Source organism: Callospermophilus lateralis, chromosome 14 (genome assembly GCF_048772815.1).
Source record: "Callospermophilus lateralis isolate mCalLat2 chromosome 14, mCalLat2.hap1, whole genome shotgun sequence".
Lineage (NCBI taxonomy): Eukaryota > Metazoa > Chordata > Mammalia > Rodentia > Sciuridae > Callospermophilus > Callospermophilus lateralis.
The window spans coordinates 23,315,135-23,330,885 of record NC_135318.1 but is presented as its reverse complement, the minus strand read 5'-3'; the positions used below and the strand labels follow the sequence as shown (position 1 = coordinate 23,330,885).

General features: G+C 42.1%; 1 protein-coding gene across 14 annotated transcripts in view; it reads right to left on the bottom strand.

Annotated features, from left to right (window-relative positions):
- The window catches only part of Lclat1 (lysocardiolipin acyltransferase 1), a 233,340-nt gene that overhangs the window by 28,102 nt on the left and 189,487 nt on the right, over positions 1-15,751 (bottom strand). For 12 of the 14 annotated variants that reach the window (XM_076832820.2, XM_076832818.2, XM_076832819.2 and 9 more), the window contains one exon: positions 5,740-9,807. The exons of 1 other annotated variant lie outside the window; for it this stretch is intronic. In XM_076832820.2, coding sequence (XP_076688935.2) covers positions 9,305-9,807 — 503 coding nt within the window. In that variant the 3' untranslated portion in view covers positions 5,740-9,304. Of the gene's footprint in view, positions 1-5,739; positions 9,808-15,751 lie in introns of those variants that run through there. One more of the 14 variants, XM_076832831.2, reaches the window with a different exon arrangement.

Genomic DNA, 15,751 nt, shown 5'->3' with positions numbered 1-15,751 from the left:
GTGAAACTATATCCATATTCTGTTTCTCATCATGTATTTTTAGTCATTAAATTTAATGTCCATCTATGGGTTTTGCCTGCATCAGTTATTACTATGGTGTCTGACAAATGGTGATTTGCTATTTCCATCATTTCTTCTACATTTATTTATTTTTAATATTCTTTTTTAGATGTTGAGGGACCTTTATTTTACTCAATTTATTTATATGCGGTTCTTAGAATTGAACCCAGTGCCTCACACATGCTAGGCAAGTGCTCTACCACTGAGCTTCAACCCTAGCCCCTTCTACATTAATTAATTAATTAATTTTTTTTTTTTTTGGATACTGGGGATTGAACTCAGGGGCACTCGACCATTGAGCCACATCCCCAGCCGTACTTTGTATTTTATTTAGAGACAGGGTCTCCCTAAGTTGCTTAGGGCCTTGCTTTTTGCAGAGGCTAGCTTTGAACTCACGATTCTCCTGCCTCAGCCTCCTGAGCTGCTGGGATTACAGGCATGTGCTACTGCGCCGGGCCCCTTCTACATTTATTAATAGGAATGCTGTTATAAGGAAGAGTGGTCCCTTCTCCCCCATTTATTTGTGTATTCAATTATTTATATTAGTAGGGACTTGTGGATATTTATTTCATTCTGTGGGTTATAATCACTTTCTATTTACTTTTATTTGGTTGCCCAAACTGTTCCGGCTTTGACATTTGGCTGTGCCTTTAGCTTGTGGTTGGATGAAGGTTAAGGATTTTTGGCAAGAACGATGTGCCCTTCTCCTATGTCCTTTCAATGTCCCCCTGAGGAATTTCAGACACTGAAGCCCAGGTCCACACTTTTATTCTGATATGACTGCTCTAGGGCAGGGACCTGTCCTTTTAACATTGCACATCTCTGCTGTGCAGCTTGGTTGAGAGTGGCTCTGTGACATCAATTTATAGATGAGTTCACTAAGGCTCATTGAGGGAGGGGACTTGCTCAGAGTTACAACTGTTGGGTTTGGGAGCTCGGAAGATAGTCTTGTCTCCTGGCTGCCAGGTCTGGCTCCCCCTAGTCCTCTCTTCCATAGCCCAGGCTGCCACAGCACACAGCAGAGAAAACGCACAATCCAGACAATGGTTTCTATATGAGGTACTCTTGTTGGTCCCCAAGGCCATTTCAGGAGGCACATCAAGTCAACACTGTGTGGCTTATGTGCCCTGCCATCTGGTCAGGTGGGGCCTAGTAAAGTGTGTGTGTGCTCGTGTGGGCACACACATGTGTAGTATACCCACATACATATACATTTCAAGCATTTTTCACAGGAAGTAGTGATAGATATAACCCACATAAAGTTCTTTTTGGTCCTGAATAAGTTTTAAGAGTACAGAAAGGTCTCAGGACCAAAATGTTGTTCTAGAACATAGGAGACTTTTCTAAAATATTCTGACCAAATGAGTTTAACAATAAAAAAAAAAAAAAAAAAAAAAAAAAAAGGCCGACCTTTACCACCTTTACATCCTCTGCACACTAGAGGAAAATCGGGAAGTTTCCATCATCCCTATCCTACAGCACAGGCTGCCCCTGAACCTCCCTGGACCAGTTTCTGCCTGGGCTGCTTCATGCAAGCGCCTCTCAGTGCCAGGAAAGCAGGCTCCTAATCTCTGATGACTCTCAGAAAAATAAACACAGGAGGACTTTCCCGGAATCCACATGGGCAAAGAGCAATGTACTTCACACATTGTGAGGATAATGGATATTTCAAAAATAAACCTGACTATTTTATAAGTTTCTGAAAAATAATAGGGTATTTAAAATGACTGGTAATGAAAGGAGGCTCTGAAGGACCTGTGATACAATTGCAACTGTCAGGTTGTCCCTGGAGCTCAGGGGTATCAGGTCAACTTCTAAGCCCTTCCTTGGCATCCCATGCTTCTCTGGCAGGAAGGGGCAATATATGAGCTGTATAACCCCGAGGTGTAAGGAGTCAGTGGCAGAACTCCAGAGCTGGAGTGTTTTTCAGTTCAAACAGTGAGAAGGGAAAAAGAGCTTCTTGGGCCCCCGCTGTGTCTGGTGCAGAGATGAAGATCCAGTCCCTACCTTCAGGTGATGGGTCACCTGGAGGCCGAAAGAGAGAGGCCTTCAGGGCATGCCAGGCTGCACAGGGAAGGCATCTCTGGAAAGGAGGTGCCCACAGCTCCGCAGAGACTTCTGCAGGCCACAGACTGGGAAAACCATTCCTCAGTGACGGCCTGCCTGTGCGAGGCTCACCTGGGAGCTTGACTCCATTCTGGAGTCGGGTGGGGAAGGCTAGCTGCATGGATCCAGGGCTTAGGACCACAGTTTGAAGTCAGAATTTCCTGGGTCTCCTATAACCACCAGGAGGGACTGACTACGTTGGTTGTGGGGCCCAATGTGAAAGAAAAATATGAGAGTCCTCGTTCAAAAACTACCGAGAAGCTGCAGAGGGTGCAGAGGCACATTGAAGCAAGTGTGGGGCCCTGCTCCAGCAGGCCCTGTGAGGCTGACTGGGCTGCACTCCCCTGGAACTGGCCCTTGGTTTCTAGCCAGCAACTTCCTGAGAAGGCAGGGGCTCTCATCCCCAGTGATACCCTACCTAGAATCAGGGGTTAGCTCCTCTGGGGAAGTGACCTTCCAGTCATGTGCAGCCAGAGAATGAAGTAATCTCCACAGGAGGAGGCTCTTTGCATACCCACAGAACTATCTGAGTTTCCTTAAAGCACTGCGCCCTCTGTCATCTGGCTTCAGGTCCAACTTCACATTTGTCCCTTGCACCCACACCTTGACAGCCCATCTGCTTCCCTGGCCTTCTCCCTGTACCACTGGGTCCAACCAGGGGACCTGAGTCTTCTCCTCCATTCCCTGAAGGCTGCTGGTCCCTAAAGGGCATTTCCCAGTTGGTGTTCTGACCTTACAGAATGGGGCATTACAGAGAAGATGGATTCTCTCTCCTCCAGCCCATGGCATGGAAGCGTCCACTGCCAGGAAGGAGGGATATAAATGATCACAGGGAGCAGGCTCGGTTCTTTTGTCACTTTACAACAGTCTCTGGATTTTTGAAGCAAGTGTGGGGCCCTTGTACTCCCAGCTATTGTCTTCAACACCATCCTAGTCCTGGGCAGTGGACAGGTGGTCACAGGGTTGATGCCCTCTACCCACCTGCAGGACAGGTAGATGGAGCTGCATCTGCACCCAAACATGGCACTGCAGGCAGGGTGAGGCTTTGGCATAGGGTGTCTTCTTTGATTTACCCTCTTTACTTGTGTCTGGTTGGCTGGATGTGGTGCTTCATTGCTTCATGAACAGTTTTGTTTATTTTTGAAGAGAGGAGTGAATGTGTGTAAAGAGCAAACAGCAAAGCTTGCCTATCTTTGCTTCTTCCCTGGTCAAGCCAGGAGCTCACATCTAGTAAGGAGTTAATAAATATTTACAATGAATTAAATCAACTCATGAATCACTCAGGGCCTCCAGAACATCTAAGGCCAAATGCTCATTTTATACATGGGTGACCAGAGGTCTTGAGGGTGGGAGCCTAAGTATGAGGTCTGAGGTAGTAGATCAGGCAGGTTGGCTGCCCATCAGAATCCCTGGGGAGCTGGGGAAGCTCTGGTTTCCCAGGCTCAAGCCTGACCATTTAATCAGGGTATCCATGCCCCTCCCACCCCCAAGCAGGTATTAAAGCTCTGCAGTGGCCGTAGTGTGCCAGATTTGCCAGCCCTGACCTCAGGAAGAGCTGGAGTAGAGGATGAGCCTGGGGTCAGGAACCATCTCCCTGATGCCCGATCCCTGTCCTTCCCCTATTGCAGGAACCAATGGGGAACTGGGCTGCCTGTGAGGTCACAGCAAGGGGCTTCCAGGGAGAGTCAGGGAGATCCCATTGGTAGAAGAGAAGGGGGCACGTGGATGCCTGCTCAACTGCTGGTCTGCTTGACCCTGCTGAGGTGCTGGCCCTGTGGCTGGAAGGCTTAGGCAGTCTGAGGGACAGCAATCCACCCTGGGTAGGTCCCTGGGCCCCCAAAGGGTTCCATGGACAGACAGCAAAGTGGATGGTCTTTCCAGACACACTGGCCACTCAGAAAGACTGCCTGGCTGACTGGCCACCCATATTGACCCATGGAGTCCTATACCAGTTGCTTCAGCAGCAGACTCACACTTACTGTAAAGACTAAAGTCTTCAAGCCTCTGCCTCATTTCTTTAAGTGGAAATGGATTTCCAGTATCAGGCACTAAGGGGGCTCGCTGCTACTGTTGGTTATTATTTCTGAGCATTTCCAATGGGGAGAGCAAAAAGTAGAAGGATTTTTTTTTTTAATTAAAGAGAAATACTTAGGATTATTAGGTTTTTACTTAATTGCTTTAATTTTAAATTTATACATCTTTTCTTTTACACTGAAAATCTTAGTTCCTAGCAACATTATCATAATTACCCATACTCTTTATCTTATAGTAAATGCAATAGTTTCAGAAAATAAACTATAAACTGACAGCCAACAATATGACAAAAATTATTTAACTTTTTCGGTAGTTCTTTTGCCTTTAGGCTATTCACTATTAGGGATATACATTATAGTTACCTGAAATAATTCCTTTCTGCATGATTCAGCTACAATATTGATATAGATTTTCATTTTCTTTTTGATTTTTAGGAATTGCATTTTCCCTTTTAATTTTATAATTCTGTAAAATATAAAGTTCGTTCCAAAGTCATGTGTAATATGAAGTCAGACATATTCAGAGAAGTCTAATTTCTATCCTAGTCCTGTCAAACCTGTCCACCTCCCCACTGTATGTAATTGTTCTGGTCTGAACATTTGCTCATGTTTCCCTGGAATTCGTACCCCAGGGTGATGGTGTCAGGAGGTGGGGCTTTGGGGAGGTTGTTAGGTCTTGTGGGTGCAGTCCTCAGGCAGGAGCCTGGAAAGCTTTCTGTAAATCATGCCCACCTACTCTAGCTCCACTGGCAAGTTTGGGAAGTTTAATAGTTGTGGACATTCGTGGTCATTTGTCATCGATTCATGCTGTTTGCAATGATGCCTGACTGTTCTCTTAAAATTCATCCCACTCCCATCTTGTGGTCCAGGGAAATGAGCTCCAACTCTGGCACTAAAGGGTGGCAAGTAACCCAGGGATGGGTTCCACATCGCATTTCTAGGCAAATGAGTTTATATAATTTGTCAATGAAATGGGTCATACTGGAGATTAGTTGGGGTCTAAAGAGAGACCATGTTCTATTCTTTCCCTTGGCTCAAACAGAACATAAAAGCCCTGGATGCCCCATGGTTCAGTCCTTGGGACTAGCATTCTTGGAGCTAGGTCTGCACTCTTTCGGCCCTGCATGCCCCTTTCCCAAACACCACCATGGGCTTCCTCCCATGAAACTCACAACGGAGAGCTCACCGGAGAACTGACAACAGAGTGGGCATCACAGCTTACAGTAGGCAGTTTTAGCGTAAGATAATTGTACTGCTGAACAGTGAGAGGAAGGGGAGCATGGAGTCCCACTGACCTTGAAGACTCATGTGTTGGAATGACTAAATTGTCCTGAGGAGAACCACTATACTCCTTTTTTAGCTTAGGCCACTTTTTCTTAATACAGGCCAAATGAAGAATCCAAAGAATCCTGAGCTACCAGTTCTTCCTGAACGCTACCCTTGGAAAGGCTGTAACAGCACAGGGAGACAAAGTGGCACCAGAACCTGTCGTTTCTGTGATGCCTGAGGAAATGGAGGCAGAACACACATGTAAACTCTATTTCACGTACACCACTTTATTCTGGATGTGGATCACAGATAACACGACTCACAAAACACACCAGTAGACATTAAAAACTAAGGCCATTCTGTGAGTTATTTTTAAAACTTGGTGTTTTTCACATAAGGATATTTTTAAAAAATGAATCACTAAAACCAAGATTCTGTTCTGAAATAAAAATTTGAGGGAGGGACAAGACAACTTTAGGGCCAGACCTCAACCAAAGCTCATCATGTGGCAGAACCACTTTCATCTTCTACAGCATGATAACTACTGTAGGGCTACCACGCCTCAGCACTGAGTGCTCTTCCCCACATGTGAATGAGTGGTGTTACACTCAGTGACTGGTACTTATAGACCTTTTCCTCCCACTGGAAGAGGTTTTACCTAAGAAATGCATTGCAGAATTCTTGGAATAAAAAAAAAGAAAGAAACCCAAACTAAGGCACTGAAAGCACATTATTTATATAAAAAAATGTAAACAATTTAACACCAACAGGCTCCTCCATTAGTCCTTACTGTAAGAGTGCACAGGGGTGTCATTATTGGGGCCAGAGCGTGAAGTTCAGGGGAAACAGAACATGCCTGTCTCAAGACGTGGTCTTGGCCACCAATATCCCGTTCTTGATATGGTGCTATTGCAGTAATTCATTTCAAAATGACATTACATGAAAGCTGTTATTTTTTTCTAACATGCATTTTGATGGCATAAGGAAGGATTATTGGAGTCTAAAATGATGGGCTCTTTAAACATTTATTTTTTAAGTTTTTCACTATATTCTCTAAATTTTGAAGCAAGTACTTTGACTTGTTTCATAAAAGATATGTGGTGTAAGAACTTGTTACCCAGTCGATACCCCTTACATTTTAAGCACAGTGGTTCATATTGTAAATAGATCACATTGCTATCCTTAGAACCTTTTAGAATGGTAAATTTGGCAATTGGACATATACACTGTGAACATTTCAAAGTCACCTTCAAAGGACTGAGAGAACAGTGAGTAGAACTCACTGGAGGGGCAAGACTTGCAGCTGCTCCGAGCCCACGGTGATGGTGGGAAGCGCGGCAGAAAAAACTCCCGGGGAATGTCACAATGACTGGAGCTGCTGCGATAATGCACGTGGTGTTTCAGTATCAACTTTAAATAGTTCTAAGCTCCAAATCATTAACTATAGTTCTTTAATTTTTTTAAATTAAAAAAGACTCAGGCTTTAAACACAGTTAAAAATGTGTAGATCAACATGAATTATTACAATGAAAAAAGACCTTCCTGTCATAAAATAGAAGACTCATTTTTTGGAGTTATTTCTAAATCTTAAAGCAAGTACAGTGTGGATTTTACAGATTTTAGTGCTTTGTAATTATGAATTTTGAGCAGGTAAAATCAATTTTGTATTTTATCTTAAACACATTTACATGGTAGTTGTAACTTGACCAATAAATGTGCAGGAAAGGCAGGTGAAGGGGCTATGTTTTCACCTGGGGTAGATAACATAGCTTATCATTTTTACCCCAGGACAAGTGCAATCCTGATTATTAAACTATTTCTGTATTTAAATATGACCCAAAGAAGTCTTGGAGAAACTTAGAGACTTCTCTCATTAAGGAAAGGAAAAAAAGTTGTTTTTTGTTTAAAAAACAAAAACAAAAAAACCCCCTTAAATCCCACAAAGGTAAATGGCTGGGCTGGAATATGTCATAATAACTAATTAGTAAGCTCCCTAAAGGATCAACAGGTAGGGTGCTTTATCACTGTGTCACACTCCCAGCCCTTTTATATTTTGAGACATGGCCTTGCAAAGTTGCCCAGGCTAGCCTTGAACTTGTCATCCCCCTGCCTCAGCCTCTGGAGCAGATGAGATTTCAGGCCAGCTTAGCTCAATAGCAGCTATGAAGAAACAGTTAAGTGTGGGTTGGTGGTTTCGGGGGCACCAGTTAATACTGTCTCAATAAATACGATATGTCCACAGTGTTCTGCCCCAACCAGTGCTTTCTCATAGAATCTGTTCAGTAAGTTCAGCTCATGATGTGCTTACCTTTCATGGCAATGGATGACTGAACTGCTGGGTAGAAGTCACTGTCAAGCAAAAATGAGAAGTCACTAAAGAGAAGGCATTCATGCCCCAAGAGTACATAAAGCAATAAGTAGCTCTGGAAGCTGGCTCACTGAGCAGTAGAGCTCACAGACTGGCCAACAGCTAAAGACTTTTAATAGGCGCATATTTTTGCAGCTTGACCATTATCCCTATTACCAGGCCAAAAAAAAAAAAAAAAAAAAAAAAAATGGAGGGCAGAGCTCCAATGGGCTGGAACCTATGATGACATGCTCCTTTTGCCTCAGAAGGAGTCAGTGCTTTTGGTTTGCTAGATTTTCCTCTGACTCCAAGTGACAGAAATATTTAGACGAACAGTTGATCAAAAGTGGGTTTAAATATTACTATTGAAAGAGTAAATCTGGGACTAAAAAGAGAGAGATTTCCCTGCTATCACTGAAAAGGATTCATTTGTGTTATCCTTGTATAAAATTTATCAAAGCTACCAGGCTTGAACAATTTAGGATAAACCATTACTGCCATGTCTGTATTTTTGTGGTTGTTTTAATGGCAGAAGCTAGATACCCATGCACATGTAGAAAACAATAACCTTCCTTTTTTGGTAGGCTTTAAAAAATATTTCACAAGAAAGTTTCTGTCTACAATAACAGGATGTTCCTCTCAGCATGCCTCTAAGACAGCATGTGGCTGCATGCCTACCCCTTTTAACAGAAAAAGCTACACCTGCCAAGTTGTAAGGAAACCAGCACTAAGCATGCAAGATTGAGGATGAGTGAAGAACTGGAGCTAATTCCTAGCTTTTAAAATTCAAACTAAGGTTTCCAAGTGGAGAGTCTGTGGTTGCTCCCTGAGTCATGTGCAGGTGTGATTTTTCCATGTGAGGAAAGGGCACAGGTGGTCTTTTGATCGCTTGGTTAGCCCAAGATACTATGTGGAATGAGAAGATTCCTATGTTGATCATCTTGGGGATAAGGGAGGTATGTTTTCTGATCTTAAGGGAGGATGGGATGGGTTTGATTGGCATACAAAGGATGCAGACGGGGCCCAGGGAGCGAGCCTGGGCACCACGTGCGTGGCTGCATGGAGGAAGAGTGCTCACCTCTGGGGGTGAGCTGGGCAGTCAAGTACCAGTGCCTGTCGAGCCACACTACTCATGAGTTCCACACCTGCTTCTGGTCTGGTGAGTCTGTTGGGTTAGAAGATTGGGCCTTTCAGAGAACTTGTGTATACCTTGTCTATCAATAGCCTGATGATTGTTTAATAAAAATATGGCCCAAGTTATGTCACAGCAATCGATCCCTGCTACATTCGCAGCATCAAGATTACATTCAGAGATTAAAAAAAATTGTAGCAATATTTCCCCAACAAAATTAAGTGCAAAATATCTTTTAACAAATAATGATGATAGTAAGAAATATCTGACAATCATGCAAAATGCATCTCAGTTTACAAAGGCTTAGAACATTTCCAAAATATCCCTTTAGGTTTTTACGTTGTGAGCCTGACCATCTTATTCATTTTTCTTTAAGTTTAAATGTGCCTGCTTGTGAAAAAGACGGTAACATGCAAGTTCAATGATTTCTAGTCCGCCAAATATTCTCTCTTGCAGCACAAAGATTACAATGGTGACTATAAAATACCACCGAACAGGGCTGTACAAATATATGAGCAGGCACATTGCAGGGCTGAAAAGGGTCCAGTACAGTATAGAGAGCAACTTGACCACAAGGACCCTGAGCTCAGACTTGCAAGGTGGAATTACATGCTGTTCAGTAAAATTGAAATTCTTCTCCCCCTGGTAGAAGGAACGCAGCCTCTCTTCCTTCTCCTCCCACCGCTTGTGGCACCAGAGCTGCAGGTCCTCCCTGGACATGGGGAGGGTGTCTACTGGATGTCGATGGACATGGAAGTGGATTTCCTTGGGGAAGTTGCCATGGAGGAGGTGCTTCTCTGTTTGAGGAATGTTGTGGGGATATGCCACAGTAATGTCATGGATAGCATCGAGGTTCTTACCTAGGTTTGGAAAAGATAAAAATATCTTTGTTTTAGCAGTGATCAATTGGTATATAATGCTGACTCACAATGAAGAAATGAAACACTGGAAAAACCAGGACAGAGTGAACCATGGTGAACAAACAGGGCTATAAATATAAAACTTGATTCAATATTTAATAGTTATTTTTAGCCTTTTTCTCCCCTGTTTGCTAATTATCACAAAGACTTTTAGAAATTATCTTCATTCCCAGAAATGGTAATCTACCATTCTAGAATTAAATGGACAAGCACATCAGGTAGGATTTGAGATGGGAATTGATGAGTACAGATTAGCCCCTTTACCCATAGGATTCACTATTTCAGTACCCCTTAATATCCTCTCCACATAAATACAAACTTTCTCACCTTTACCATGAAAGCAACTGCAAAAAAAAGTTCAGAATCAGACTTGAGTAAGTGGTCAGAAATGTATGAAAACTTCTATGTGATTTTTTTAAGTTTAAAAAATACATCAACTTGAACTCCAAGTAAGACCCCTGACCAGAGATTCCATCTTCCTTAGCAATTTAACTTGCAGATGCTGGAAATGAATAGCAGCCTCATCTCCCTCAAGATGTCCTCAAAATACAAAGGGGGAGGGCTGCACTAAGCCTTGAGCAACCCCACTGCGAAGAAGGGGGACCTGGAAGGCAGAGCAGGGCCAGAGAGCATGGTAGGAAACAGGACACTGAAAGTGGGCTGGAGGCAGGTGGCGCAGGCCCTTGGGTTATCATACTTCAGAATTTGAACACTCCAGGTGGTGGAGAAGCATCTTGAAAGGTGGAGGGTCTTGGAAGGTTCTAAACAGAGAAGAATTGTTTTGGGGCAATGACAACACTGTATGGAGAGACCAGGGGCAAGAGAGTAAAGATAGTAATTTGACAGCTGTTAACAATTCAGAAGGCCGGAATGAAGAGAAGGCAGTGGCCAAAGAAGAGACACATCCAAAAACATTACAAGGAACAATTAATATGATACAGCTGGAACTCAATGTGGCTGGATAAGGAGGGGAAGCAGGGAGGAGTGAACCCACTTGTTTTTGTTTCAGGGACTGAGCAGACGGTGGGGCTTGAGACTAGAAGTGTCGGCGCAGGGTTGGATCTAAAGGGGCCACAAGGACATTTAATAATATGCTGTACTCGAGGCTCAAGAAGATTAAGTGTTTTGCCCAAGGATACAGGGCATGTTGGTGCAAAGTCTCTGAAAATTGCTGTCCTCCTTATTCTGTTGTTAGCTGGAGACCTTTGATGAGACTTGGATTCCTTACCAGACCAGAAAGTACAAACAATACCAATTTGTGGGGACAGAAATCAGAATGGGAGTTGCCGATAGGAAGTGCCTGGAAGGACCATAAGGAAGTTTTAGGGGTGACAAGGACTCTGGGGATTACACGGTGCTCACATTTGTCAGGATCACCAAACTGGACATTTAAGTTGTGTAATTTCACTCTATTTAAATTTACCCTCAATGGCAATAATAACAAAGAAATGAAGCAACCCCCTCACTTCATTCCGTATTAAACCCACTGGGTTGAATTCGCTTTTTAAAAACGGTTCTTCAAGTCTTCTATAAATGTTTGTCGGTCCCCATTACGTTTTGAATACTTTAGGACCTGGTTTCAATCTGGTTTCCTAACAGCCTTATTAAATAATCATCACTTAATAAGAGCTGGGTTATAAAAAATGAAAATGTCTCCATCAAAAAGGCTTAGATTCAGAACTGGAGGGGCAGTCCCTTAGGAAAGCTGCACGCTGATGACACTGGGTCTAAGGGGTATAGATGGAGGCTCATAGAGAAAGCTTTAGCAATACTGCATCTAAAGAAAGACCAGGCCAGATGCAGAGGAATGGGCCAGAGGCTGGAAGCCACAAGGTAAAGCTTTGTAACAGGACTGTCAAAAGGAAATGTATTCACCATTTGAGAAAAGGCTGTTTTGCCCACAGGCCCACTATGCTACTCTGGGAACTTACCAGCTATGGTGGATTGTGTGACAAACATCTAGAAAAAGCAGACCTACTCTTGTACTGATGCTCTGAGCATGATATATCCCCTGGAATGGTAACTATTTATTCATCTACATTGAAAAATCAAGCAATCTTTGGTCTATTTAGCCTTAATCACTATTATACTTTCTATGATAACAACAACAACAACAAAAAAAAAAACTGGAAAAAAAAAAAGTCACTTGTCATACCAATTGGCCACATTCAGAGTTATACACATTTTATTTACCTTCAAAACTTTCCTGCAACTAGTATTTCAGCTTCCACCATCTGCCAGACCCTTCTCCTCCATCAGGGACACTGGTCAAGATCAACACTGTTGCTCAGCCTTAACTGGTCTGCTTTTCCCATGCAATCCCTTCTATCTTCCACTCAGTCACTCTACACCACTCTCACATTTAATCTTAGAATTGGAATAGGTTTCAATCTACTTTTAAAATAGTTTATATGTCCCAGTCTATCTCCTACAGACAGTTCTTAAGGCTTATGGATAAAATATAGTCATGTACAACTAAAAACTGGTATCAAAATGGTAAGACAAGTTTCTTGCTAGTTTTAGTAGAAACTAAACTGCTCCATATTCTCTTCTTTCCTCTTGACAACCTACATGGTGTGTGTGGGGTGTTGTCCCTTGCATGTCTATGGGGTTATAATGTTCACAAGTAGCAAGTTTTAGATCATGAGAATACCACCAACAGGGACTATCCTTAGTGAGGAATGCTCAGTGAACAGCACAGAGGTCTGGGGCCTCTTGACTGAGTCACCTAATCTCTGTTGTCTTACTTAGTTCTTTTATCTAGAAAACACTTCACTGGGTGGTTGTGAGGGTTAGATGAAATAATGTATGTAAGCATGCATGGCAGGATCTGGTGCACGGTTAACACTTGGTGAAGGCCAGCCATTGCTATCACTGGACCATCAGGCTAACAGGCTGGGCTGTATCCACTGTGACCTGCCTGGTGTCTAAGGGAAAAGCTACATTCAAGTCCCCTCTCTATGTATCACTGACCACATCACTATTTTCCTGGGCCCCAAAGATATCAAGTATGAATATCCTGATTTAACCTTTCCACTCAGGCTAAATGTTCAAAGTACTGTTTTGTAAAACTGAAGGTAGGGGAAAAAAAGAAAAGAAATTCCTCTGCTTCAAACATACTGCTTTTCCCCCTGAAATATATGATCTTAACTTCTTGCAATATCCAGCTCAAATGCCAAAAGTTCTAAGAGCTTTCTTCAAGTGATAAGGCCTAGGGTGGCCTTGCCCTCTGTGAGAAAGCACATGAGCTACCAAGCTTACTCCACACTCACTTGTCACTGTGCTAGTGGGAGAAGCCCAACTACCTTACAACAAGAGCCATGTCTTCTGTGTCTCCAGCACTAAAAAGGCTCCACAAATGTGTATCTGATCTACTAACTTTTTATCTGAAAATATGAGAGATCATTATGCTTTCTACACTGGAATACTAAGACAATTTGAGGGCCAGTGTAGAGTGAACTCTTGCACAGTAGTCGGCATGCAGAAAGCTCTTTGTGTTAACAACTATAGAAGCAGTCAGTTAATGAGACTGTCTTGCTCCACAGGTTTTCTTTTTCCCCCCTCAATTTGAGTTCTATGAATTCTTGGTTCTGAAGGAATTACAAGAACTTGATACAGGGCATTCACCTTATAAAAGGGCAATATTCCAAAAGTTTCTTTTAAAATTTAGAAATTTGGAATTACATTGTAACTCAACATAAATAAAATACTCATATGATAAGCAAAATGCACGACATTATAATGTCAGGCACACAAAAGCCAACAAAGTGAAGGGGGAAGGTGGGTGGGGAAAAAGCAGCTGTACCTTGACACTCATTTTCCTGCGCTGTGCTATAGCTTAAGCCTCCCTTAAGCATCATAGAAACTTAGAAATGTGTTAACTTCCAAGAAAAAGAGAAGGAAACGGACAAAGGCTTTTACTCATGGAAGGAATTAGTTTATAATCATTAAACTTCAGACAGCACAAAGCCACAGCTACTCGGCACTGAGGGTTAGGGCCCAATCCTCTGCAGGCAGGAGAGTGTACTCCATATCATCCTCTGTAACCATACTTTCTGGCCCCTGGCCCCTAGCCCAGCAGAGCCAGTCCCACCACACAAGCGAGGTTCCTCCTGAAAGGAACAGGTAAAGGTCGGCATATCTAAGTAACAGTAATGAAACTGAAAGTCAAAAGTTGAGATGTGTCTGTTTAGTTTATAATAGGACTAATATATTATATATTAAGAAAAATAAATTCCTACACTTACAAAGGATTTATACTGCTTTTATATCTTTTGGAAGGAAAAAACATTAGACTTGAAATATGCAAATTAAGATGGCTGCCATCAAGAACAGCCATTTAAAAAGATCCCACTGCTTGTCGGACAATATACATGATGTGTCTAGATGCTCTTGATATCTACCAGCACGGGGCTTAGAAAATGGACCTGTTCTATTTCGGATGCTGTATCTACTGGCAAGTTTCATATATCACTATTATTTTTTAAGCCAGCATTCAATTAGAATAGCCACACTTACTTGGAACCATGCTTGTTTCTTTTCATCCCTGGAAAAACAAAGCTCTTGCTTTATATTGCAAATCTTGATTTCAATCCCAGAATGAGATTGAGGGAAGTTTGAAGCTATGACTGACTTTTACTAATATCCAGAAGGGAGTGTCTCCATCATCAAGTTGAGCCCATGACTGTTAAGAAGATCCCTACCAGTTATGAAAAGCTCACTGGAGTGGCAGTGAGCAAATCCCCACACATGTCCATATTTAAAGTAAAAGACACATAACAGACTTTTTAAGACTCTAAATGCATTCTATAATGAAGAAATCCTGATTTGCCTGCTAAAGCATCAGTTCCAAGTATTCAGCTCAATGACAGAATAATACAAATGGAAGTTTTTTTTGTTTTTTGTTTTTTTTTTAACATAGTGATCTTTAAAAGAACTGGTAACAACTGAAAATTTTCTTTTCTTTCCTCATTTCATAACCAAATATACGTAGCATATACAAAAACATGATTTAGATTTCACTTTAACATCTGCTTTTAAAACATTTAAAATGTAAGTCTATTTCCTATTAACCAGTTCTAGGTCCATAAATTTAACTACATATATTATAATTTTTAGATAAAGCAGCTTGTCACCCAACATGCATTTGTGTTAAAATAAAATGCCGAAGGCTGCTGATTTTGTACATTGCTTTTCAGATTTAAAAAAAAAAAATAATAACTCCAGGAAGATAGAAGTTGGATCTAGTAACTAAGCAATTATGTGCTGTGCCACTTTGTCACTGACATGCAATTGTATGTGGCTAATAACAAAGCACGACTAATCGGTACTAGTCACTACACTTGGCAGAACAGTCTGGAATGGAATGATTCCGACAGATTTAGACTAAAAATACCAACAAATGAGACACCTTTCAGCCTCAAAATGAAAGGGTGTGCGGGAACCACTTAAAATCAATTGGTATTAAGGCTCAAACAGTACCCTTTTCTTCGAGAATATACTATCGTTTCCTACTTGAAATAGGATCGATTTTTCCTTCAGCATAAGTTGAATACTTATGGGACAAGAAGTGGAGTTGGCAGATCCCTGTCCTACTCTTGTCAGCTCTGTGACCTTTCATGTTCACTGTAAGCCTATCTAAATGCAGACCCCAGACCTACCCTCACTTTGTGGGTTTGTAAAGAACAACTGGTAAGTTCTGTAAAGTGCTTAGAGAAGAGCAGGCACCCAGAACATGTGTGCACAGATTCTTCTTGTTACTGTACTGTCACACTCCTCTGGGTGGATATCCACCTTTTGCACCTGGAGTGAATCATTAGGGTTAGCTGGTACCCTTACCTTCTTTTCCTACATTCCCTTTTCCTTTAGGAGAAATACCAACTCT